Here is a 26,564-nt window from a genome sequence, read left to right on the forward strand (position 1 = left end):
TAATAATATAAGTGACCCCATAAAACAACTAGGTTAACGCCAACGACAACCCCTGACATGTGTTAACATTGACCATTAACTGCTAGTAATGGACGCTGCAAAAATAAACCATCCAACCTAATTCCACTTGTGTCACTCACGTAATACACACGAGACCAATAGCAGATACGGAAATCCGTCATAAAATAAAACTGTACGAGATGAAACACGTGTTCCTGTTTAAAACTAAAAAAAAAAGTAAAGCGTTACATTTTCCCTTCCCTTCTGGACAAAGAGTAACGCGTAATAAGTTGTGCATTGCATGAAGGGATGAATTAACACGTTTTCGATGATGTAAACTACACACACAAGTAGATTCTCACTCGCAATGATGATGATGCTCGACCATCTGCATCTGCTCACGGATGGATGGACCAGAGAAAAAGGGGACGATTAAATGCAGAGATGTTCCTACATTTGTATGTGCATTCATAACATGACGATGTCGAGATGGTGGTATGGCTTTGGTGGTGGCGTGGGTACTGTGTGGGTCATGAAATGAATGATGTATTCATCTCTCTTCAACTGCATCATCCCCTCTACGAACTAACCATTGAGCATCGAAAGTCTCTGGTTTTAAGCGTGAAGGATGCAATGCAAGCAATGATGATCATGCGACCAGAACAGAACTGGAATAATTGTGGATTGGGCTGACGGAATCATTCTAATTGTCAGGACAAGATGGAAACATATGGGTTAATCTCATTCATAATGGATTTGATTCCCATTAGTACGGCTCCGCTACAAATAAAGGGAGTGATTTTACACGGACTCTTCATAACGAGAAATAATAAACCCTTTCGATGTATAAAAACTTATATGTCGTAAAAAATGGGAATTTTGTTTTAAAATTTTTAAACAGAGAGATTCAATTTCTCTCTTTTTATGGGATTGGACTACTGCACAATTTCAACTCTTTTTTCATCTGCAAGACCAAGATGCATTTTGTCCAAAAGTTTGACAAATACGGGACTAAATGAAAGTGAGTGTGGTGCTGTGTACACCCATATTACGCTGGAATCATGAACCCATTATAATGAAATGTACACTCTTTATGTAGACACAGTGGTTCTGTATGTACGTACTTTAATACGTGCATGCATACGGGATGGGATTTGCCTTTGTTGAATTGCAACCGCATTTCCCTATCCAGATTAGGTCGGTGGCGTCGTATGTACCAGTTATTTAGCCAGTAAAGGACATTGTAGAAGAGATGCATGTATGATTCTGAAACTGAGAAAATAATGGCAGATCAACAAAACATGCAGCAGCTTTATTACGCCAAGTTTTCATCTACTACTGAACCATCCCGTACATGGACCGACCCCTTCAGTCCATCCAGACGACCAAACTGAGCCAAACGCTAAATACTACTTACTATGCATGCATGGATTAGTTGATAGAGTTGCATATGCAGTTTAGATTTCAGATTACTCTCCCTCCTCCTTCGTGCACATTACGATTCGGAAAATTGTCACAACTTTATTAGTCAAAATGTTTCAGTTTTACTAAAAACGAAATCACGACCACACAAGGGAACGCGTAATGATAACGCTTTGAAAATTTGCATAAATTATTTCTCCATTTCCGCAGTGATAATAAATACCGGGAATAGCATCCGGGATTATTTTACCCAGCTTTCCAGATAATCGTTCCCATGCAGCATCACTCCTTTGCAAATATGTAGGTTAATACAAAGAATTACAACTCTTTATCATTATTTTTTTAATTGGTCCAAAATTCCTAATAAATATATTTTAAAATTTCGAATATATTTCCCCAACTAAATGTCCCCTGAAGAAACCAATGTGCATACCATGCATCCCACACCATGCAAAGCTGTTAGCTTGTGCAGCTTAGCTTGGCTGCTAACTCTCTCCCAAAAGTTATGCGGGATCTGTAACTCCGAATTCGGGAGATTTCTCTCGTCCCGACCCGATCCATTCGCCCGAACCTGTAACCGAGGAGAAGACCACGGTTTGTTACACTCACTCTTGCATTCGCCAAGATAAGAGCGACCTATGCAAAACCAAAACAGTTCTCGTTTGCAGTTGGCAGAGTGAGGAGCGTATTTCACACGGCTCCGTCATCCCATAAGTAAAAGTCTTAATAAAGTGCAACTCCAACTCAATCTCACAAATTTCCACCACTGCTCACCTCCTAAATATTACTCCCATTACGGGACAAGTACCCAAATATCTGGCCAAATTTAAGTAACAACTTCCAACCCACGTCGGTAATACTCAGCATCTGTATACGAGTAAAGTAGTCGTAAAACATATAATTTTAACCGCTTGATACCTTCTCTCCTACCTAAAACCTGACTCACCTTAAGGCTTTTATTAAGTTTAAGGGAATACAAAAAGTGAGGATCTCCAGAACAGGCGAGAGTCGAGACACAGGAACAAAAAACCTGCTCCTTCTTCTTCTTCTTCGCCATCCAATCCACCAAACTTTTCCTACAACCCGGTCGACTTACTTATTATATGTACGCATAATAAGGATACACATTTTTACAGCCACCACTCTTTTCAAGACACATTTTGAATTCTTCTTCTTCTTCTCCTACCCTTTTCGAACGGAATTAAATCCAGAGTAGAATAACAGCTGCATCTCTGCACTTCTAAATATTATAGGCCGAGAGGAATTTCCCAGTTCAATCGACGCTTTTTCAACGAGAAGTTTGTGTGCAAACAATTGTCTCGAAATAATAAAATATCTCAACAGTTGACATCATTCATTTACTACTTCATTCATTTGTTAAGTAAAATATTCCTCCCTGAATAAAGTGAGACGCAAGTAAGTAACGTATTTCAGAGGAGAAGAGAAGCTGCAGTTTGCACAGGCAACTCATCATCAACAAACAGTGAACGGGTGCACGAGTGCGTAGCCTGTATGAAAAATTACACAAATCTCTCTAAAGTGCAACTACCATTAACAAGCCCCAGCAGCAGATAAGTGTCATATTAAAAAATAGCCAAGCACGTCAACAAGGAGCACAATAAATGGAACGAAATTGGATCGAGTGACTCGGATTTTATGCAGATCTTTATTCAGTTTACAAAAACAGGACTTACAAATAAAACAGTGATCGATTCATCTCTATAAATAAACAATTAGGGAATATATTTCATTAAAATGCCTATTTTACCGGAAAGGACGAGCTACGACATGGAAAGAAATCCTGCGATGATCAGGATTACTATGGGGCCGTTGTGGAAGTAGACAAAAGTTTGAGACTAAAGAGTAAAATAAAGTGAACAAATTTCACAGAGAAAACAACAATAAATGTTACGACTCAGTGAATAAGTTGTGTGTTTATGTGTGTCTCTCTGAGTAAACAGAGAGGAAAAAGTTGAACCATCCAAAAACACGCGAACAGAAATTGACTTCTGGATTCTCTAAACTTTATCGTCGTAGTGAAGAGTGAAAATAATGAATAAAGAGAAAGCTAGTTCTACTACAGATTTGAGAAGAAAGTACGACGACGACTCACTTTCTCTTCCTCTTTGAAATCCATGCTTCAATAGGCAGCAAAAAGGACACAAAACACATCATAATTTCAGACCGTCACATCACATCCAAAGGTACGTAAGAGCAATTGAACAGATTCTCATTTTTTTTTCTAGACTCCTACCTACACACAATTTTTTTTCTTCGTAATTTGGAGAAAATTGGGAAATTTATATAGTTTCTTTTTTCCTCGTGAATCTCATTATTACGGGGAGACCACAATAATAACTCGTACTACTTGCAACTTCTCGTATGTGACGACTCAAACTCACTTTAAGGAGAAGAAGAAGAAGTAACTTGACTTTCTCTCTTATTATTATTCTTCTTCTTCTGAAGAGGAGCTGTTAGTCGACTACAATGCAGCGTTATATAAATCCTAAACGAAGCCACTTTATCGTATTTTATTTTATCTGGCTACATTCACTAAACGAAGAAAAGGCAGGCAAAGTTTTGGTTTGATTTCGAAAGCTGGATGGAGCGTAATATAGAAATGATATCTTTTTCTGGTGGGACACAGGGTGGGCCAAATATGCTGCCGTAATAATAATGCCAACAAGAATGGACGGGGGTTCGAAAGTTTTATGCGGTCACAATTTCGAACGATGCATGGTTCACTTTTTGGAGAGAAGACTCACTCACTCTCAACTTTCTTTACTCTCGTTTATAATTGACTGCCACACATATCTGATGATTGGAATAGTTGAATAGTTCAAGTTGCAGTTATGTATGGATGTTTTCGTAATATGTTGTTCAGAGAGTGAAAAAAAGAACACCGTTTCCAAAATCACCACCGCACCGTTTTATTTTATTCGACACATAATGTATTTACAGTATATTTATTTATTTGGAGGAAACATGTGAGAAAAGTTTTCAGGCTGGATTTTGCTTGGATTTTGGATCCATCAAAATAAAATAAAAGTTTGTTCTTCTTTTCCAAAAAGTTTTTTTAGGAGAGAGAATGAGAGAGAGAGTGAATGTGTGAGTGAGAGAGAGAGAAGGAAAAAGTTAGTTGGAAGGATTGAATAGATAAATCTGATTGACTCCTGTGACGCTAAAGGGAAAGAGCGAGTCAAATGTCATAATCATCCGACCCGTGGCAACTCGTGTATTATTTCAGTTTAGAAACTTGTTATTTTTTGCAACTCTATAATTATTGATTTTTTCCCCTGATTGCAGCAATTAATCAATCAAATCCAAAAGGAAGGAAGTTGGGAGTCGAGCAGCACACGCCGGAGAAAGTCGCCCCCAGGCGACATCCAGACTTTATAAATAACGTGCCCAAAAAAACAACGTCACTTTAATCTGGACAAGATTAATCAACTTCTTATTTAATTTTAATCAATCATCACGTCTCCTTCTTCTTGGAAATGAAAGACTCGTGTGTTATTATTATTCCAGTCCTAATTTTCATTCAAATTGACAAATAAGCCACGTGGCACATACAGAAAGGACGTTACCAAGTGAAAATAGTTACTTATTTAAATTCATCTTCTACCGGAAGTGCTGCTGTCTTAACAAGTAATCCAAACCTTATCGACGTCTCACGTGTTTGACGATAAGTGATCAATGACCTGATCTTATCTCGCCCATTTATTAATTCAACCCGTCGTGGTACTTGTCACACCACAGAAAAATTATCTACAATGAGTGCAATGGCATTGTATTTCATCCTGTTAACATTACTTCTTTACGTGTTCGACTCCCTGCAGGAGACGGGATGCTCTCGTCTTCCCGACATTTACTGGAATGCTACAAATCCAATGTAAGTACTACATTTTTTCTACTTTTTATTCCTTTCGTCCATTGTCCCAAGAAGGATTCTCATCCACAGTTTGCTAGTGGTGTGATGCGGTTGGTGAGTCATAAAATAATTCAGAAATCTTGCAGAAATCCGGGTTGTATTATGATCATCATGCATCCATCCACTCAAAAATGTGGAGAGTTTTTTTGCCCACAAAAAATAACTCTTCACTGAAATGCACGTATGTATCTATTCTCCGGTGACTATTTGAATATCTGAATTTTCAACGCATCCCATTTTTTTACGGGTCCAAAACACTTGGCTTTTCATTTCGTCGTTACATCACATTAAGTTCAAGACCCATTTGTCATCCTTTTTATTTTTGAGTTGTTCATTTTTCTTCCTCCTTTTTTAGGACGTTTCATTTTTTGTGCATACATGTTCACAGAGCTCGTAAAAGTTGACGAGAGTTTTCTACTCTGAAAATTTCAAATTGTCTCCAATTTTCTGTCTGGTTTGTGATATTTTAGCAGCAAAGTTGCCAATAAGGTGGCTGCTTGAAACACTATACGTGACATTATGACAGAGACGGTGTATGTGCATAAATATAGTAAGATTTTTGACATGGACACGCGAATACGACTCTGACTCCGTTATGAGTAAATATTGCTGAGGGACTGTTACCAGTTGACAGGAAGGGAAAAAACTAAGAAACTAGTGAGACAGACACATGTTGGTATATATAAAGTAGCCGTGTGTCTGTATGTCTGTCTCTGTCTCTGTATCCAATCCACTCATAAAATGAATTATGACTGAGTTAGTCATGGTGAGAGGGGAAGAAATAATTCGAGTTAAGTTGTCCTTCTTTTTAAGGAAAATATAAGCAATTGGGAGGCATGGATGAATACTTGGAAAGAGAAAGAAGAACGAGAGGAATGTTTAGTTTATGCCATCCTCGTGCTTGCAAGTCGCCAATTTCGTCTCTCTTTTTCTCCCTACATACCTGTGCAAATATTTGTGTAATACTATATGCATCATGCACGTAGTGAGAGAGAGTTAAAGAAACGGCGAGGTGCTATGGGTCGTCGTGTGTGCATACAATAATGTCATGCACACAGAGTTAACAGGATCTTTTTTACTTTGAACTGAACAACGCTAGTTTTGACCGTTTTACCACCACAGAATATTACATAATAAAAATGTATGAATGTGTGTTTGTGTATATATTTGTCGTCGTTGCTGGTGGAATGGAACTTTACTTTTGTGAGAGAAGACCAGACTGGGAGACCACCCTGGCTGACTTTTGTATGGTACATGGCACTACTATGTATGTAGTACTACTGGTTGGGACAACATGTCATGATGGTCTTGGTTGGTGTTTCACTCAGGAATATTGTCACAAAAGGACAATACGCCACGGTATATTGTCCTGCCAACGTTTCAGTTTTCCATTAAGTTCCCGTAAAAAGAGTATGTTTCTCCTTAGGCTTTGGTGGATGACACGGAAGAACATGTCCATTCGGTCTGGTTACTCGATTTGGTTAGTCAGTGTGTGAAATCATGATGATAAATGTGAACGCACAAAATATACATGACTTTTTTACACAATTATGGAGGACAAAGTAGAAATCTCACCTTTCCCAATTTGTATGTAAGGTTTCTCGAAATCTGTTTATATACGTTCCGTTCTACATGTAACAGCTCTGCGACCACTGTTTCACTCATGTCTTGTTGCTCTTTATTGTAATAATAATCAGATTGATATTACTAGCTTGTTGTAATAATAGTAATAAAAAACACAAATGCAGTGAGCGCGTCCACCTCCATGGACACACGTCCATCCATATCCGCATGTCTAATGGTTTGGAATTAATGGGTGGGAGATGAATAGAGGGAAATCATAAGGGCAGGAGAAAAGAGAAAGTAAAGTAAACATGTGCCGAGTGAGTTTGGGCATATTTTTTGATGTTTTTTTATTATGCCATCCTCTCCTCGTCTTGTTGATGAAATACGAAAAGAGTAACTTCTTCCCCGTAGTTGAGTTGAGATGGGCCCAGAAAGGTAAATATTTTGCTTAATAATTCAGACTGAAATAATGAATCAATTTACACCGGAACGAACAACGAACCACACACGGGAACGATATCGAACTAACCTGAAATGTGATCAATATTATTCCTCCTAAAGTGAGCATTAGGAATAAGGTGGATGAATGGTTTAAGTATTTATGAGAAATTTTCGGTTTAGTCATCCACCTCGTTCACTCACCTGTCTAAATGTCGACCGTGAGGCTTAATTGAAATAAAGCACAACAGTGTGAGACAAAATTTCTATTTTCGGTGGGGAGCACATAATCGCGTTTATTTTCAAAACATTACGTACATCCTCAATTCAAAGTAATGTCCAATGCGTTTTTATTGGAGATAGAGTTACATACGTGTGTACAAACCAGCCCTCGCCCTTTCCCTAAAGTATGCAGCTAGATAAGACCAACTAATCTGGTCTTTTAACCAGAAAATAACGAGCAAGAAGTAGAAAGAGACACAATTTTGGTGGCTTAACTGAAAGAGAAAGGTGTATATATAGATATACACGACCACCACCTGCCACGGTCTAATTTGAAGTTTAACTTTCTCCCTAAATTGGCAGGTGAGAGATTGGTTGCCAGGAAAAGTTTGGGGGAGAAAATTGAGCTAAATTGTCCACGAGTCAATTTAAAGTATAAAGCAGCAGGGATGAAATAACTATTGCAGGCCAAGTTTCGCAAAAAAGTAGCGAAAAGTAACAAGGATGAGAAGCTGGTGGTGAATGTTATCCTACACTTTTGTATCTCTCTCTCCCATCTCCCTGTCAGTAATAATATTAGGATTGGAGGCCAGAAACCAGGTGAGAATTTGTGGCAGTTCATACCCAACGTTGTACATATATATTCCTCCCTGCCTCGAGCGGTTTTGCGGTTTGGTTTCATGGTTGGATCCATAATTTAATGATCCACAATTTTGCTGCCTTCAATTTCCGGAATCTTGTTAAGTATAAAATTCATAACAATTTATTTCACGAGAGACGAGGGAGAAAAAGGAGAAGAAGAAGAATAAAATTTGTGCAAATTATTACAATGATGACTGACTTCTTCGTCACTTAATTGAGGGGTGATGCTTCATAGATGGATGTGGTTGTTAGGATAGATTTCAAATTTTTTCTCGTGGTGACTCAGCCACTCGCAGCAGGAGAGAATCACTCAGCCAGAGGTACATGCATTTACTATACGCAATGATACCTATCTATATTCGTCCCCAATTGTACGAAACAAAGTTTTTTATGAGTGAGACGTAAAAAAAAGTACGACGGACCGCGACAGTGATCAGTCAGGGAGAGTGATTGATTGATTCGTGGCTAGTTTGACTGACTGACGTGACAAATTAGGGGAGAGGACGACACGTAGCAAAAAATACGTCAAGTCAGCATCAAATTAGTCAAGAAGATGGAATTATGTATGGTGGTAAATAGTGGCAAAGTGTGGTGTACTCTCGAATATGGATTATTGTGCGTCATATTTCATAATATAATTTTCCCTTAATGCAACAGCTCAAGGAATGAACACTGATAATTCTACGGACCAGAAAATTAGCTCGACTTCTTCAAATTCGATAATATATAAATTGTTGCTGTTATGCGAACAAGATTAAGAACTCAATCGATTCCTCCAAAATATTGATTTAATTCGTTATAAATTTCTTTGTGAAGTGATACCCTCACTTATTCGCACTTCAAATGGAATAAGAAAGCAGAGTTGGATGGGGGATGTCATCGCATTATTGAATTACTTTCTGACGAATTGAATTGGCCGAAATGGAAGAAGAAGAAGAGCAGGTGGATGGATGGATGGGCGGATGTCGCACCAGCAGCAGCAGCCACAACACTGCCAAACCAAACCACCCTCATCAACCAAAGTTCTCATGCATTTGTTGGTGGATCCCATCCAAGTATCAATTATAGATTGGATAGATATTGATTGATTCCATTTATTCCTGGGAAAAAGAGAGATCGATAAATAGATTGAGAGAGCAATTTGAGAGGCTTGAGTCAATTTTCTTGTTTTCTTTTCCCTCCCCGTGTTCAAATATCAATTAAGATTGAGATGGAAGCATCTATAAGACGACGACGGTGGTGGTGGTTCAGGAGATACCTTTCTCCCACCAGTCGGGTAATGCCCGGATAATTATTAGAGTGGTGGTGACAAACATGTAACGACCATTACGCGTTTATCACGCTCACTTGTTCGTCCCAAATCTCGGGAGAAATCAGGTTAAAATTTAATATCAACCCGTTTTTTCGTCCATAAAATGTTTGTCAACAACATTAACGGTTTTTTTTCCTCTACATATTTTTTCTCTATGCATGGGTAAATATTTTTTGCACGAAATGAAAGACCTGAAATTCCTTGGTAAAAGTCAAAGTCGCAATTTATATTCATGCTGAATAATAATTCAGCCAGCCATGTCCTCCAGTGAAAGTGAACCGGAAGGGAATTTTGTGGTTGGTTGTGGCTTGTGAGCTGCTTGCTGTTGCACTTTACTCATTTTTAGCATAAGACAGGACAAGACAGGACACACGGCGACACACAAAATTGAATAAGGTTTCTTCGTAAAAAAAATTCAAGTGCTAGTTCGTACCCAATCTTGTATGTGGTACGTAAGTGGTGGATGGATGGATGGATGGATGGATGGATGGATGGATGGATGGTGATGTGATGCGATATTATTATGCAACTGCCATCACGACATGGTTTTCCTCTCCATGACAGGATTATTTATGAATGAACCCAGAATAAAGAAGGTTTTCACCTGCTTGTGGTGCTGTCGCTCTTAAAAAAAGTTAAGTGAAAGCAGACCCGAATACCCTTCGTATTCACATGCAAATCTGTCCACTTTTTTGGGAAATGTTCGATTTCTGAGAGTAACGGGCTCACAATTCCTTTTTAAACAAATTTGTTACAAATTATTGATGACTGCTGCGATTGACGGGATGGGAAAGGTACAGCTTTTAGTGAGGCAAGGAGAATTTTTTTGGAGTTCACTTTCTCTCTGCTCTGGTCATTTATCCTATCCGGAAATGTGATTTTGGTCCATTTTGTCATTCTAACTTCTTTCTCTGGCTCGCTTTCTACGATATGGAAAGGTATGTAAATACATATTTCCACTATGGACATTTCGACCAGAGAGAGAAAGGAGAGAGAGACCTTCAGTCCACCAGAGAACTAGCCATCCACCCGACAAACCATCAATCTCCGTCCGTCTCACTTTCTCTCGTGGCATTTTATTCCTCCTCCGTCCCGTCAGCCTAATCCTCCTCCTCTTCTCCTTCCTGTGGGAACGAGACGGAGGAAAAAAAAGTAAAAAAGGTAAAGTAAGTTTTTAAGGAAAGTGCATTCATTCCTGGCGAGACGACTATACCACTTTATTCCTGCCAGGGGAGGAAAGCTACGCATACGTCGTACGCAGATATATGAACAGCCATCCGAGAAAACTACACAGCATTTTACGCAATTTCCGTGTAATAATGCAATATCTGGTGGTTCGTATTTATTCTGAATTACGACTAAAGAGGGACGATAAAAAGCGTGTGTGCACAATGCTGCACTCACCAAAAACAACTATTTCTTTCTTCCCTCCGCCTCCTCATCCACTTGACCTCTGGATGGACACATATACGAAAAATGAAGTCGAGAAGGAATAAGGAGGGCAAGTCATCCATACAAATGTCGACGGGTGCATCAGTAGCGTGCTGGTCCATCTATATGGAAATGTAGCCTTCTAGACAAACCCGTATCGCTTCTTCTCGGCTACTATATTCTCCTCAATTTGTGACATTTTGGAGAAAGATCATCATCTCTTTGCTAGGTCGGACTGGGCGTTGCATTGCCCAAGACGAGGGAAATGACGGAACGAGAGGTTGACGAAAAAGAAAAGAAAGTTTTCCATAGGTCGGCGAGGAATATAATGTAAGGAATTTTCTTCTCCTTCTTCTTCCTCTTCTGAGGGGAGAATACACAAACACTGGACACAAGGAAAATGTGTGTGTGTGGTTTTTATTTAGAGATTGGAATCTGAATGGAAATTTAATGGAGTTCTGTGTCCGCGATACACTGCCACTTGTTCTTATTTGTATTAAAATTCTACACCATCCTTACATTTGCCTTTCATCACTTGCTTTCTCCATCTCCGTACTTTTGTTAGTTTTCATGGTGACTTTTTTTTACTTTTCCTTCCTCTCACACTTAACTTAATCGATTCCGGGAGATAGCAGCATGGAAATTTATTTATTTTAAAGTGGACCAGATTCTTTGGAACTAACTTGTGGAGGAAAATAGGAAACAAAAAGGTCAACTACTCGACTCAACTGTTATTTTTACGGAAAAGTGAAACTAGTGCAAGTTAGTTTTTGAAAGGAAACGATGGGGAAAGCCGCTTAGCTTCGGAGGAGGAGAACTTGTTCTCCAAAGTTTTCTCATTAGTCAGCTTTTCTTTTTTTTAGAGGGAGAGAGAGAGAGCGAAGCCGTGATTTCTATACCCAATTTGGAAAGATTTTTACGGATTTTTACCCAATTACGGATACTCTCGGTATTTATCTACTTTTTAAACAAAAAATGAAATAATACAAAGACGAGAAAAAGAGTGAGTTTAGAGTTACACAAAATTCGCGGAACGAGTAGCAGCAGTTCGGAAGGAGGGGGAATGGATAATACTGACTCAGAATTACTTTACCAAAAATTTGATTCCCGCTTCGTATCCCTACCATACTAATAGCATGGGAAGGATACCAGCGCGGGATGGAAAAGAAAAACTGAGTTGATATTAATGTTGACTTTCTCCACTAAAAAAAGTATATACGGCTATCATCATAAATTTATCTGAACTTTGACTTGACTTTCACCAGGTTTTCTAGTATTATTATATGAATTGCTTGGTTCTCCTATATCCTGGAGTAGCGGAGGAGGAAATGTCATCTCACCCTTTCCTCTCCTTCCTCCTTCTTTGACGGATTGTTGACTTTTTGTGTGTACTATTCACCAGAGATCTACTTACTTACTACTAAAAGAGAAGACTGAAGCAACATGAACTACTAATTGACTCCTCTCTCTCTCTCTTCTTTCACTCTTCCCCCGATGGGCAGAGAGAGTGAGCTGGACTGAGAAAAGGATTAATTTGTCATTATTTTTCCCAAAAAGCCCGCAGCTATTGGTTCACTCGACGACGACGACGGTTCACATTTCATCTCAGCATTATGTTCCTCCAACTGTGAAAAACAATGCTCCAGGGTCCATGTGGTGGTGGGTGGTTTGGTTTTGTTGTAGTGTCGCGGTTGGTATTTGGATTCCGGGCTAAAATCCCAAAACTTAAACTTTAAACAGCAAGATGCCATTAAAAGGAGCAATTCTTCTCCTCTGCTCACTTCACTTTTCGGCAAACTATAAACTAAACTGCTCTTAGCCTAATAAATATCCTCGAGGCATAATCCCCACATCAAGTCGAGCATTATCCTATACAGCATATTTACATTGTCATTCTCTCCATAATTTGTGGAAATTTCCACCCGAAAGAAACCTTACAAAGTAGAATGGATGGATTACTTGATTGACAACTCGTGTCAAACTTCCATTTTCACTCTGAGCGAGAGAGAGAGAGAGAGGGATGCAGTATTTGACTCAATTCCAAATATTTTTTCTAAATGTGACAAACTCGCCAAGACTTGTTTTGGAATCTGGCCTCTCACTTAACTCCTCCATAGATATTACCCAATTGAAGGCAAAAATGCTTGTGTCATGAGACAGAATAAAGGTCCCCCTTCTTCTCGTTCTTTATAAATTCCCTATTTTTTCCATTCTACCCTCGAGACATTTACGAATCACTTACTTATTCCGAATGACTCATTCGTATACCGCCACCACTTTATTTTATTTGAGGTCGTCCCAAACCAAAGGCAACAGAACAGAAGGAGGTGTTCGTGTCGTTGCATTTGAAATTTTCACGTAAAAGACACTGCTTCTCATGCACAGACGTCTGACTTGGTAGACAAGTCGACACTGTGCTACACGGCTGATCGGTCACTCTGCAAGAGTGGTATTTACGACGCCCACGCCAAGAAAATAGCTTCGTCGGCGGCGTCGCCTTCTCCTATTTTCCAGTCGTTTCATCTGCTTTAATTTCAAAATGTTGCGTCATTCCGTCATCCACCACCCGTAACCTTTTCGAGGAGCTTATACACAGCTTTGGTCTGGATGTGACGACCATGTTTTGATTTTCTTTCATTCTCCCAGCTCAGCTAAAGTTAATTTAATTAGATGCTCCTCCACAGCCTTCTTACTCGGGGAGTAGTAAATTAAGTACAAACATTTTTCTCCTGGTTGATTTAATTTCTTAATGTAATTTAATTTCCTGTAGAATTCGTTTTTCATTTCCTGCTGCCAGCCAACTTGTGCAACAAAGTTCATTCTTTTTCCGCGTGTGTGTGTGTGTGTACGTAAGTATGTTATATGGGTTAGCTGGAGTTGAAGGAAGATAAAAAAGAGAAAAGAGCTGAAAAGAACAGAAACACGTGTTTTCAATCACTTATTTCAATCCTGATCCGAATCTAGGGTTGAAAAAGTAGACAGATTTATTTAATCGGGATGGGAAAGAAAGAATTTCAGGAAATTTTTTCAAGGTTTTGAAACAAATTTTTGTTCCTAATTTTTTCTAGAGCTTTGGATAGAGATTTGCTAAAAGAGGAATGACGGGATTATGGAGGGGACATAATTTATGAATGATCCGATCCTTACTTATGCGTACACACTTCGTTGTTGTTTCGTACATGCCATGCTGAGTAGTTGGAAGGAAACTAATGGAATCCATTCATTTTATTTTTTTTCTGCCATCTCCCTGCAAAATTTTACTTGCTCACTTTTTCTCCACTTAACATACCACCCGGTCGTTCCAGCCACCCTCGTACACTTACTAATAGCTCTGATATCATGCCGGGATTCCAGGCGAGAGAAAAAAGAATCAAGTTATGCATTTTGTGTATTACGAAACCGGGCTGGTTCTCCATCCTAGTTAAAGTTAGTCATCCTCTCCAGCGGAATAACTATATTGCACATATTTCAGCAATTTCAAAATCCAGGGAATGAGACAACTTCAAAAATTACAAACTTTACCCTACATCCTTTGGTTTTAGTACCATTTAAATTTCTTTACCGACTTTTATGATTCCAAACCCAATAAAAAATGAGTGGCTGGCTAACGAAAAGACAAGAGAGTGAACAATCCCGGTGGCTTTTTAGTTTGCTCATTTAATGAAATTGGATGAGATCATGGTTTTTAAGAGGAGGGAAAATAGCAAGAAAAGAATAATAAGGCAGGTATGGTCTGCTGGCTGGTTAGTTGGTTGGATGTGTGGAGGGTGAAAGTAAAATAAAATAAAGTGAGAATGGTTTCCCTTTCCCATCTTTTCCCGCACCCGTCCTCATCTCGTGTCATATTGCATTCCATTAGAAGAAAGTAGAGGCTCACTCACCGTCATACCCACCAAAGCCAACTCCATACACACCTCTCCCCGTAGTCGTCCTCGTCCTCGTAGCAGCAGCAGCATTAGGCTCCATTTCGATGATAAAGGTGCCCTGGTTGGTGGTTGCTGGAGAAAGTTTTGTGAATAATTTTGTGTGAATTTTCTACAAAGACAAAAAACGAGCCTGGTGGATGATGATGATGGCCTGCGTTACTTTCTTTTTACTTTATTTCATTCCTTTTGTGGTTTGGTTTGGTTTGGTTTGGTTGAGGGTGGGTGGTGGATGTGGATGTGGATGGGTGACATATAAATGCAAATTTGAAGGAGGGATCGGCACACGGATGAAATGGTGGTGGTGGTCGCTCTCTCTCTCTCTCTTGTTGTCGAGAATGTGGTCGAGGGTTTGATTTATGTGGACTTATAATTTGGAAAGAAGAGATACGAAGTCTTGATAGGGGGGAGAATTGACCGGTTTTCTACTAAAATATGGGACAGTGTAATTGAAAGAGGAGAAAGAAATGCCAAAGAAAAGCGAAAGAGTTTGCTGGAAGTTGGGAAAGAAATCAATTGCTCATTTTTATAAAGAGGAGGACGACGCAGAGATGGATACAGTGTTTCTTATATGGATATGCATGTGCCCATGTGCCCCTTAATGTTATGGGCAGTCGAGTCTGGGATGATGGGATGAAAGAGAAAGTGGAGAAAGTAAGTGGTGACTGTGGCCAGGAGATAAGTACACGTTCGCTCACTCTTTGTGTGCAGTGTATGCAATAATAATGGGATTGAAGTGGAGGAGGAGAAAGTCCTCGTATGAACATATACATACGTCCATTTATATACAAGGAAGAGGACCTCCATCCATGTACTTTCCATGTGATGTGGAGACAATTTCGTGTCACACGACGACTTTCTCCTTGCACACATGACACAAAGTCAAGAATATGTTGTCCCATATCCAACATCTTAACGTACGTGGCAGAACATGGGAAAATTTCCGTTTGTTTCGTCCCTTTGAGTTAAAGCTGTGTGTACAGATATTTGCTCCAGTTGGAAGAATTAGGGGCGTAAACATGTATATCTGTATGTATTTATTACACCCGTCTTACTACGGTTTTGGTATGAGGAAGAAGTGCAATATGCAAATTCCTCCCGGGACGAGAAAAGTGGGATGACAGGAAGATAAAATGAGAAAAGATGGGACGACATGAAAGGTAACCATGAGATTATGACGGGTTTAGAAGAAGGATGCCTTCACAGAGAGAGAGAAAGAACGAGGAGAATATGAGACGAACCATGTTTGCATTAAATTAGCGGAAAAGAGTCGCATGAAAGGAGACCAGATAAGGTAATGGATCGATAATCACTTCTAAGCGAGTCCGGATAAAGGAAGCAAGAAGAGATTCTCACCAACCAGCAGGAGAAGCAGTGGCAGGAGGGAAACTATGATTACGGCGGCATTATGGGTGGCTGGTTAGATTTCTATAGTAGGAAGAAGAGGAGTTAAAACAATGCCAAACTTTTTTATCGATTCGCCCACCCACCAAAAGCTGGGCTATGAAATGGTGGTGTGGAGAGAAAGCAAAAGTCCAATAATAAATTTTCAGCATTCTTCATTTTATCTGAGGAGGAGGATGAGGAGACAGAAAGTATGCGGGTGATTGTGATCGTCGTCGTCGTCGTCGTCCTGGTGGTGAAAGGCTTTCTTTAAACTTTGTCGGTTAGTTGTTTATCGGGATGTCAGTCTAAATTTTTGCACTGCCGCCAACCGCCTCCTCCTCCTCGTCAATCTTATACTTTTGTCCATGCACTGGACGACCTATGATGCTTGTTAGAAGTTGGATTGTTTGCGGGGAGAAAGTACTCCTGCGGGTTACGTGTGGGTCCATATCCACCACTATTTTTTTAATTTGATGGCTCGTACACCACCATTAAACGAACCACGAGTGCGGATGCTGGTAACCAGTTGTATTTGTCAAGAACAACAAGAGTCTCTTGTTATCCAATTAGTATAAAAATGCATGAGAAATTTAAGGACAACAGGGAAAATTTTGCGACATTTGCATAAACATTATGAAGCACGTTTCCTCATCCGTGAGGAGCCAAACTTGCCAACTTTGAGGTTTCTTCTCGTCTGCATTAAATTCTAGCCAAAGTTTGTTTCGGGTAGGCGATGATGATGATGATTCTGGGTCTTTAAGCGAGTCAAACTTTGTGGAAACAAGTTTGTGTGTGTGTGTCTCTCTCGCTCTCAACCATATTAAATTATGACGCCTTTCACTCACTCAACTTTTACACTTTTACACAGAATAAGGGCAACAAATAGGGCCAAATTGAATGAATAAACTTGAAATAAGTCACTCAAAATGTGTTTGTTTGTATAGAAAAAGGGCAGAAATGGGGAATTTGGCTCTCTTATAAATAGATTCCTCACGATCATTCATCCCGTTAACTGATGGATGGATGCAGGGAAGCATATTGATTTTACGGGGAGAAAAGAGAAAAGCAAGTTGGGCCGTAATTAAAGGAAAATGTTGCTGAATTGCCTTTCTATCCGTAATAAAGAACAGCTATTACTTTTCCTTGTTTACTTCCCCCATATTTCACACAGGGCCAAAGTAAACCATGTTTTCACTCACTTTTCCCACAATCAAAGGGAAAAGGAGAGAAAAAAGTTGTCAAAACTGCTGAGTTGCTTATTGACTAAAAATTGGGATTTTCGGATTTGTAATAAGTTTTCACGTCGCTTAGAAATCTGGATTTTATTTATTTCCGAGGTGTTGCGAATTCATGAATAGTAGCGAAAAAAGGAGACGATGATTGAGCCAAATCATAATCGAGTCCAAGGCAACTTTCGTAATTCAAGTAGCAAAATTGATTATTCTCTCATTTTACACTATAAGCACATTTTTCCCCTCTCACAACTCGATCTTTCGGCCCAATGTCGAACAACAACAAAACTGCTGCTAACAAACCGCAAAGAAAAGTCGAATTGTTACCAAACAATGAGGAAAAGTGGTTTTCTTTTTGTGGTTCTAATGAATAAATGGCTTCTTCTGGAAATGATTTATGTTTCCATTTAAATTTCTTGAATTCACTTTTCCCTAGATTTCTGCCCATATTTCTTACATTGTTAAAAATGAAGTGTCACTTTCACCAGGACCACTTTCCCTAAATGAGTTCCTTTTCTTAAGCAATCAGTCTAATGAAGCTATCCACCAATGCGCGTAATGGTGGGAATAATGACTGGTCTGAAATTAGGAAGGTTCTTTTCCTCATATTTTCTCTCCTTTAATAAAATGCTTTCCCTCCCGGGTGACGTGGATAAGTGCGCACCACTTCTTCCTCCTCCACTCACTCTGAGGATAAAAGTGCCGTCATAGTTTAAGATGGATTAACAAATGAGAGGTGGATAGGCAGCCCGGCATGTTTTCATGTTTGCTTCCTGGGTTGGAAAGGTTATTAATAATTTTTTTGAGGGAAAAGTGTTTTGGACGTTTTGAGATCACATCAAATTTATTGCTTCCATCAAGTACTAAGCACAAAAGAAAGAAGAAAAGAAGAAGATGACGACTACGACGACTGTGTACGGTTCACGAACTCTACCCTTCCGTAATACCTCCCGCTATTTGTAAAGAGAAAACCAACCAACCGCCAGAAGACTACGTCCCACCGCAGTAGCAAGAAGTATGTGGTAGCAGTAATAATAATGGAAGAAAGAGCAGGATGATGTTGTCCTTTCACTTCATGATGATTGCCATTCTCATTCAGCACCAAGATTTGTGTCGACTTGTCATCCCGGATTGATTCGAGAGAGGAAAAACAACAATCAGGAGTTCGAGATTAAATAAATAATTAAACCCCAGCGGATTTAGATTACGAGAGATGATGATTCCCCGTACAAATAAGTTTCATTATTTTCCGTCCCTACACAATCATAGCGACTTCTTTCTTAGGCAGGAATCTTGCAAAGAATTGTGGGCGGAGGGAGAGCGGGATGAATTAATTTGTCGAGAAACAAGGCAGGTGAGAGTAAAAGTGAATCTTGTCCTCGGAGAGAGTTTATTCTTCTTCTACGACATACCTTCTTCTCCTCGTCGTGTTTAAAATATTCATTACTTTTGAGTGAAACAAGTCGGGTGTCGCACCTTCATTTAGATTCAATTCACGTTCTGGGAACAAACCTTGGATGAATATTCATATTCAACTTTGTCGGGAGGAGGAGGAGGAGGAGGTGGACTAATATATATTTCTGCTGCTAATAAATATGTACCTACTTTCATAAAAATTTGATACGTTTGGCTGGAAAATGTATCGATTTTTTAGAAATTTTGGCGAGGAATTTTGTACCCAAGAAAATCACCACTGCCGCCGCCACCGCCACCACCACAACTTTCTCCAGGTTACAAAAACACTTGTCCAAAATTAGAGAGAGCGTTAATAGTGCTGATTTAAGAGTGGAGTTGTTATGGGAAGGTTGCATGTTGCAAATTACAGGTTGCTGCACCACGATTCCAGCGAGTAAAGAAATGGTGGGGCTGACTGGGCCGAGAAAGTGTGTTGTGTTCCTTGTGCATGTGTGCATTAGGAGTAAAAGGAAAATAAACTGTTGCGACATTATGTATTGCATTATCATCGCGGAGTAAGAAGTGTGGTACTTTTTGTAGCTGCGGTTCCTTCCATGGTGAGAGAAACCTATTATTTCCTTGCCACTAATCCAACTCTAAATTGGAGAGGACGCCGACGTAAATTACATATGTGGGCTGGGCTGGGGGCGCAATCAGTAGATTTTATATTTATATTTGGCCAGGTGGAAAAAACAGAGGGGTGTCTTGTTCCCATGCATATTTGATTTTTAAACGATTGGAAAATTGCTTATAATTGTGGATCTAGAGAGAAAGTGACATGTCCCAAAGCTAACTCCTCACTTTGGTGCAATTTATTCACCATGTAATTTTTCAATAGGGGTGAAAGAACGGTATCACTTTTCAAGATGACACTATCGCGACTTCTTATCGCTCCCCCATAAATTTTAAAGTATAAATGTGCCGAGTTTGACTTGACTCGTCGAGAGTTACAGGCATGAAACTATGCCTCCCTTCACATGAAAGATTGACACATCCAGCTCAGAGTCACCGATTTGCACGTGAGATAAGGTGACTTATGTGAATTATTAGTTGATAACAACAGCACCACATGCACCACGGAATAAACCCACAACATGGAACAAGGACTACAAGGAAAAGCAAGCGTGGAGCAGTGATTAGCTTAATTTACCAAGAAGGAAACAACCACATACATCGAGTGGTCAGTTGTTGTTGGTTGTTCACCTTAATTGAGATTTACTCCCGTGAACGTCGACGACTACGACGAGGACGAGGACGAGGACGACGAGAGCGAGGGTTCCTGACTGCGAGCAGGATGGATTTGATTTGTAAAACGCTTAATTTTACACTCGCCAGTGTGATTGAGATCCGTGCTAAGAGAGAGAGAGAGTGAGGGGCTAAAATTAAGAAAAACTTTCCCAAGACTCACCCACCTTCAGCTCGGTGCATGTACCTACACATATATCCGGTCCGTTTACTCTGTGATGGGAATAGGAGGAGGGAGTGGTCTTATGTAGCAGCAGTTTGCTTGTCCCAACAGGGGCAGAGTAAATAAATAGCAAACCACTCAATAAATGAAAAGGGCGAGAGAGAGTGGAACAGGGCTAAGCATTACATTATCTCATCCAATCCAATCCTCAGTCAACCTATTTCTATACTCTTGCTGCTCCTGCTGCTACTACTTCTATTGGGCTGGGTGCAGGTGAAAGCAAAGTGGAATTACGTGTAGTAGTAGGTGCAGTACTTGAGTATTCAACCGCACCACAAATCCAAACCTTCGTCAAATACCGCGAGAGAGAAGAGAGGGAGAAAGATCTACTTTCACTTAGATTACTCCAAACGCCAGGATCATCATCCAATACGCATTGCAAACTCCTATGCACCCTCGTAATTAATGAATATGTAACCAACTTGAGCTAATTATAGGAGATTAATTAGTAGTCGCGATACAATTCGCGCATCTGATTTCCACTCGTGAGAGTTTTTAAGCTGATCCATACAGATATTTTTAATTAGTGGAATGGATCCCATCCTATAATCTTCTTTGGGGTCAAGACCAAAAAGATTTAGTAGTGCAGCAGACGACGATGTGATGCGTATAGTAAATAGTACACACACATGGTCCATGATCCTACTTACCCGGCTGGTCAATCCACTGATGGGAGGAAAGATTAGTTGATTTGGTCGTGCTTCATCTATATCGTATCGTCCAACGTAAGGACGCTCGACGGGTGCGTCTCCTATCTCGTAACTTGTGATGTTTTGCTTCCAACGAGGAAAGTGCATTCCTCATTTAAGAGGATTACTTTTACCCTGATCCGAGCCCCCAACTAATAATAAGGAGACGAGGAGGTTGAGCGAGTTGAAGTGCAGATAGATCAGTGTATCTCCACCATTTAGGGTGGTGTGTGTGCGTATTTAGCCCAACGGCACATGATCTACAACAACAAGAGAGAGGAAAGTCTGGAGCTAGAAGTTCTACGGGCTGTGTTCTATTAGTGGTAATAAAACCAACCAGGCCGCTCAGAATGAAAGCTTGATTTTTAATTTAAGACAAAATCGAATCTGTTTTAAATAAAATGGTCGTTAACTCTTGCACCAGCACCCAAACAAGCTCTCTCCAGCTCCCCCCTTCACTTCCTGTGAAGAATGACGACCTCGACGTCGAGGAGGAACACAAAGTGTAATAATGAAATGAATGTATTAGGGTTGGCTGGTTGGTTGGTGGATGGTGGTTTGGTTTGGTGGCTAAAATATCAAACACATACACACACGTTGCATTACATCATTTCACCAGGAACATTGTGAGGAAAGATTCCCTCTGCATGGCATCATCGTCACCCGACCGACGAGTCCTCCTCACCGATTCGAAAGCGTAATTACTATTCCGGTACATAATATAAATTGTAAAATATCTGCCTAACAAAGGGGCAGAAAACAAGGCTTGTAAGTTTCCCTGCTCGAGAGCATCGTCATCTCATCATCGTATCATCATAAATTCTCCCCAATTGAGTCAATGTCCATCTTCGACTGTGGTGGGTGCACGTGCTCAAATTTTTGATTGACTCATCCCCAAACTGCAATTATATTAGATTTCTTCTTCTCTGCTGCTGAGAGGGCATACGTATCACGCTCCCCTCTCACCACTTGGCTCCCATGTAGTCAGTGTTTAGTAGATTATAAATGTGTATTGTGAAATGAGAATGACGGAAGTGAGTGAGTGGTACGTAATGCATACCATCCACCCTCCCTCCCTCCTTCCCCCCACTTATCGAATGCCTCTCTCTCTCTCTCCTAGTAAGAAGAAACCTTTTGTTTTAAGTCACGGGAGCGTAATTGTGAATTAATGATGATGACGATGATGGGATATCTCGTACTGTGCACCCACCAAAATTATACGGATAGGAAAACCAGTCATCCAGAGGAGCTCATTATTCCCAGATAGCTATCCAAGGAGAAAGAAGGAAAGAAAGACAATGGTGATGTGATGGGTCCCCCCCCCAACACACAAGTATCGCCACCACCACCACCACCACTGCCACGCCTGCTGTCTCGCCTTTAATAGGAACGACACACACTCGTCCTCTCTCCTTGTCCTTCTTGACGGTGATGTTCTTACTTCCTCGGAGTGAAGTGTAATAAGCTGGCGAAATTAAAGATCCGCACGTATGGATGTGGTCTCCCGTTTGGCATGAATATGAATACTCATCAATTCGAGCCTTGATCCCGATTTCTGCTCTCAGGGACGACCACCACGACTACGACGACTATGCGGAGGTGCTATTATTATTGATGTAGAAAGTGGAATATTATGAAAATGTGGGAACGTTCAGAGAGAGAGAGAAATTGCCAAATTCTTGAAAGCATTCGTGAAAGAGAGATAGAGACAAACTTGTTGTGGATGGATATGAATTTTAGATGTGATTACCTTTCCCCGATTGGAGAGTAGTGAAAGGAAAAGTAAAGAGGAGATTTCACTCCAATTTTTCCTACCTCTCTCGTTTTCCATCCACTTAAACAATTCTCTCCACTTGAGCAGTCTTTTCAAGATTTTACTGCTCCTCTTTATTGCATGTCCAGGATCAAAAAAAAATATTAAAGTCCCCACAAGAAGCGGTAGTGGTAGCGGTGGTGGATTTCGGATTTAATAGCATATGTGACATGACATTACGAGTGACATGTGAGTCGTGAGCATGCACCAGGATTAATGTTTCTGCATAGTGGCACACACAGCAGCAGCAATTACTCGTCGTCCTTTCTCCCTTTGTGTTCTCGTCCCTGTGTTCTTTGTGATACACATTATATCGTGCTTATGTCGCCATGAAATGTACGTTTGTAATGATAGTGGGGATCCATCTCAATCCATTATTCGAAACCATGCAACCCATTGTTTTACTCCATCCACTTGAACGAGGAATGAATCCTTTCTACATTTTCGGCTGTAATTTCTCCCGGAATTTATACCTCGTACAAAAACGGGGAACAAAACAATGAGACCACAACTCGTTAAATATGATGACATCAGAGGAGCGCATCAATATCTTTATTTGTTTTGCGTAGATAATTTACGAGCGGAATAGCGGGGTTATGTTCATGATTACGGACATCCTTCAGAGCACACGAAATGTGTGGTGGGATGACTGACTGACCATTAATATGAGTACACCACCACCACCTTCCAACTGCACTGATGAAATTCAAAACCGGAGCAAGGTTCTCACCACAAGAGGATCGTTGGCCGTGTGCCTTTCCCAGGTCAAAGTTGGACACGTGTTACATACCAGGAAGTAAAATAAGCTTGGCCTTTCAGCAGTATAAACAAGGCCAGATTCCGTGGGGACACTTTTACTTTTTCAGATAGATATGTATGCCCGTCTTGTTTTATTGCTACGTCAGGTAGAGAAACGGTGGGTAGCATGTGTTATAAAATTGGTCGTACACTTCTTCCCGCATCATTTATTTTGCTGTACGTGTAGAAATATTGTCAATTTAAAGGGCACCGTTTGTCCAAGATATAATAAATGGCCGATTGTTGTCCATCCGTGCTTGACGAGACGTCTGAGCGCACCCCACAAGCTAACTCAATCCCATTCCCATTTGTTTGGCCGTGATTGAGTCACAATAATCTACTCGTTCTTCCAACGATCCACCCAGCCCGGTCCAGGTATCGCACAGCACGGGCACAGGTAAGGTTGGTGGTTATGGTTTTAGAGTTGGCAGTAGTTGAAGATGGAGAATAAACAGCTTTCTGTGTCTGCAAACCTGGTCCAGCCGAGAGAGAGAGAGAGAAAGCACGTGTTTAATTGCTGGAACTGGAACTCTTCTTGGAGTAGCAATGTCTGGGCTGGAAATGGCAGGAACAAACAACCAGGGTAGCAACACAACTAAAGTAAAACCGAGCCGTTTTAATTCATTGCACTCCACTGCATCCCGCTCTCCTCTGCTGAGACAGAGAGAGAGAGAGAGGTGGAGGTTTCTGTCCATCGTAAATTTGGAGAAAGCAGCCCAACAATTAATTGGCACGTTGTTTGTACTAGCAACAACCGACCGTGGGTGGGAGGAGGATGTGTCCCACCCATGGAAAAATAAAATGCTGCTCTCTCTCTCTCTCTGTTTTTGAAATACGATGAGTCTCTCCTGGTGGATGTGGAATTACCCCAGAGTGACATTTGGCGAGAGTCCTTTCTCCTCCTGAATTATGCACAAGCCCAGCAGCAGCAGTGGCAAAAGATATGTTCCCTCAGACCAGGTTGGTTGGTAGTTGGCAGGGCTAGTCTAGTCTCTCGGAAGGGATTCAATTCTGAGAATCGCATGCAAAATGGATGCATGCATACTATTAGAATATCAGATGGTAGGCTGGTTTTTGCTCCTAGCTGAGAGAGAGAATTTCAATTATTATACACTTTTTCCTCCACCTACCAACCTACATGGACAGATTGGACTCTAACGAAGAAAAATCAAGTGGTACGTACTCCGAGGAGGAGGAAGAAGAAAGGTGAAATGGGCTGGTAAGAGTTTTTTTCCTCTCTAAAGGGTTTCAACCTTGGTGGTGACGTGGATTATTTCTATTTTTACAACGGACCTGCATACTCTGCACAGATTTCCGAGAGAGAGAAAGTGAAAGTGGTCGTGATCGTAGACTGGACACGGTTTGGTGCGTTGATGTGGTTTTGGTTTGCTCGGTTAACGGAGTGAAAGGAAGAACAGAAGGGTGAATTTTTCGATGTGGTCCACATGTTCACCGGACAGTGTCCAACACTTCCCTGGTGGGATTTGGTTGCGTTTTTCGTTTAGAGAGGAAAAGCCCGTATGTAGAGACTGGATTTATTACCACGACAGGAACAGGATGGAAAGAAAGTGAGAGAAAGTTGTACTAATTCCGTGATTTCTTTTTGTTGTTTTCAGGTAAGTGCTTTCTCTTCCTGCCCTCTTGAAGTGGTCGTGGTGATGATGACGGTGATAACGACTTATACCCTTTTCTCTTACCCAACCCCGACTATGTGCTTTATCTGGCAGCATTACTTATCATGTGTGGTTGGTTGGTAAGACGGATGAAAATTGCAATTAGTTACTGGCCCAATTTCATAATGAGATGTGGAAGTTGGTGCGACGTACATATTTCGGGAGAAAGCATGGCTGGAAAATGGGGTAAAAATTAAGAGAAAGCATGCAAGGGAACAAGAAGCAGGAGGGATTTAGAGTGAGAGAAGAGTTGATCGGATTTATTTAGAAGTAAGGAAGAAGAAGAAGATCCAGGTGGAGGAGGAGGCGGAGAAGTAACTGCTGGCAAAGAAAAAGTTAATGCCTATAAGACTACCTACGAGGAGTGAAAGTAAGAAGAGAAAGCCCAAATGGCTGGAGGAAATGAGGAGGAAAAGTTGGCAAAGTTTGTAGACTCTGTAAATTATGGAGATTTAATTACGAATTATGAGAATCGAGTGGAGAAAGTTTCCTGCTTTCTCCTTCCTCCAGCAGGAAAGCAAAAGCAAAAGCAGGGCATCAAACAGTACGAAAGGCAGAGATTCCGTCCATATCAAATCACTGTAATACTATCGGCAGTTTCTAATTTCACAGGAAATTTCCGAGAATCCTTTACTTTTACTTTTGTTAAAAGTATAGAATTAAAAGAAGGCGTAGGAAGGAAGACTTGATTACATATTCTTCGTCACCGTCCATTTAATGTGTGGGTAAACATGTGTATGCTTAACTTTCACTTCCCTACAGCAGAATTTAGAAGTAATATAATGGACTTGCTTAGTTCTCAACATGTTAATTAATTGATCACCATTTTCAACCAATTAGTAAATACTTGTGTGCCGTGAAACTTAAGAATCTTCTTTTGTCTTCCGAAATGATGGGCGTGTTGTTGTCTTTATAAATTGAAATTCAATCCAGACATCACATGTTAACTGTCTTCTTCTCTCCTTCATTATCTGTTCCCCGAGACGTTCATTACTTACTTTCTCTCGTCCCTAATTATTTTAAAGAGTGGTCTGGTCTGCAGCCAACTTACTCAATTACTGGCAACGAATCAACATCCACCACCAGACCATCAACACTACCATAAACTCATTAGGAGGAGGCTGTCCTTTGGGTGGGTCAGTTGGGGTTTCGTTCTACTATTT

General features: G+C 40.4%; 1 protein-coding gene across 1 annotated transcript in view; it reads left to right on the forward strand.

Annotated features, from left to right (window-relative positions):
• The first annotated feature begins 2,072 nt into the window (after positions 1 to 2,072).
• Positions 2,073 to 26,564, forward strand: part of LOC110858241 (ephrin-B2) — a 103,656-nt gene continuing 79,164 nt past the window's right edge. The window contains exons 1-2 of the mRNA XM_022106925.2: positions 2,073 to 3,626; positions 4,729 to 5,314. Of these exons, the coding sequence (XP_021962617.1) occupies positions 5,196 to 5,314 (119 nt within the window). The 5' untranslated portion in view covers positions 2,073 to 3,626; positions 4,729 to 5,195. The remainder of the gene's footprint in view (positions 3,627 to 4,728; positions 5,315 to 26,564) is intronic.

Source organism: Folsomia candida, unplaced genomic scaffold (assembly GCF_002217175.1).
Source record: "Folsomia candida strain VU population unplaced genomic scaffold, ASM221717v1 Fcan01_Sc020, whole genome shotgun sequence".
NCBI classification, from domain to species: Eukaryota; Metazoa; Arthropoda; class Collembola; order Entomobryomorpha; family Isotomidae; genus Folsomia; species Folsomia candida.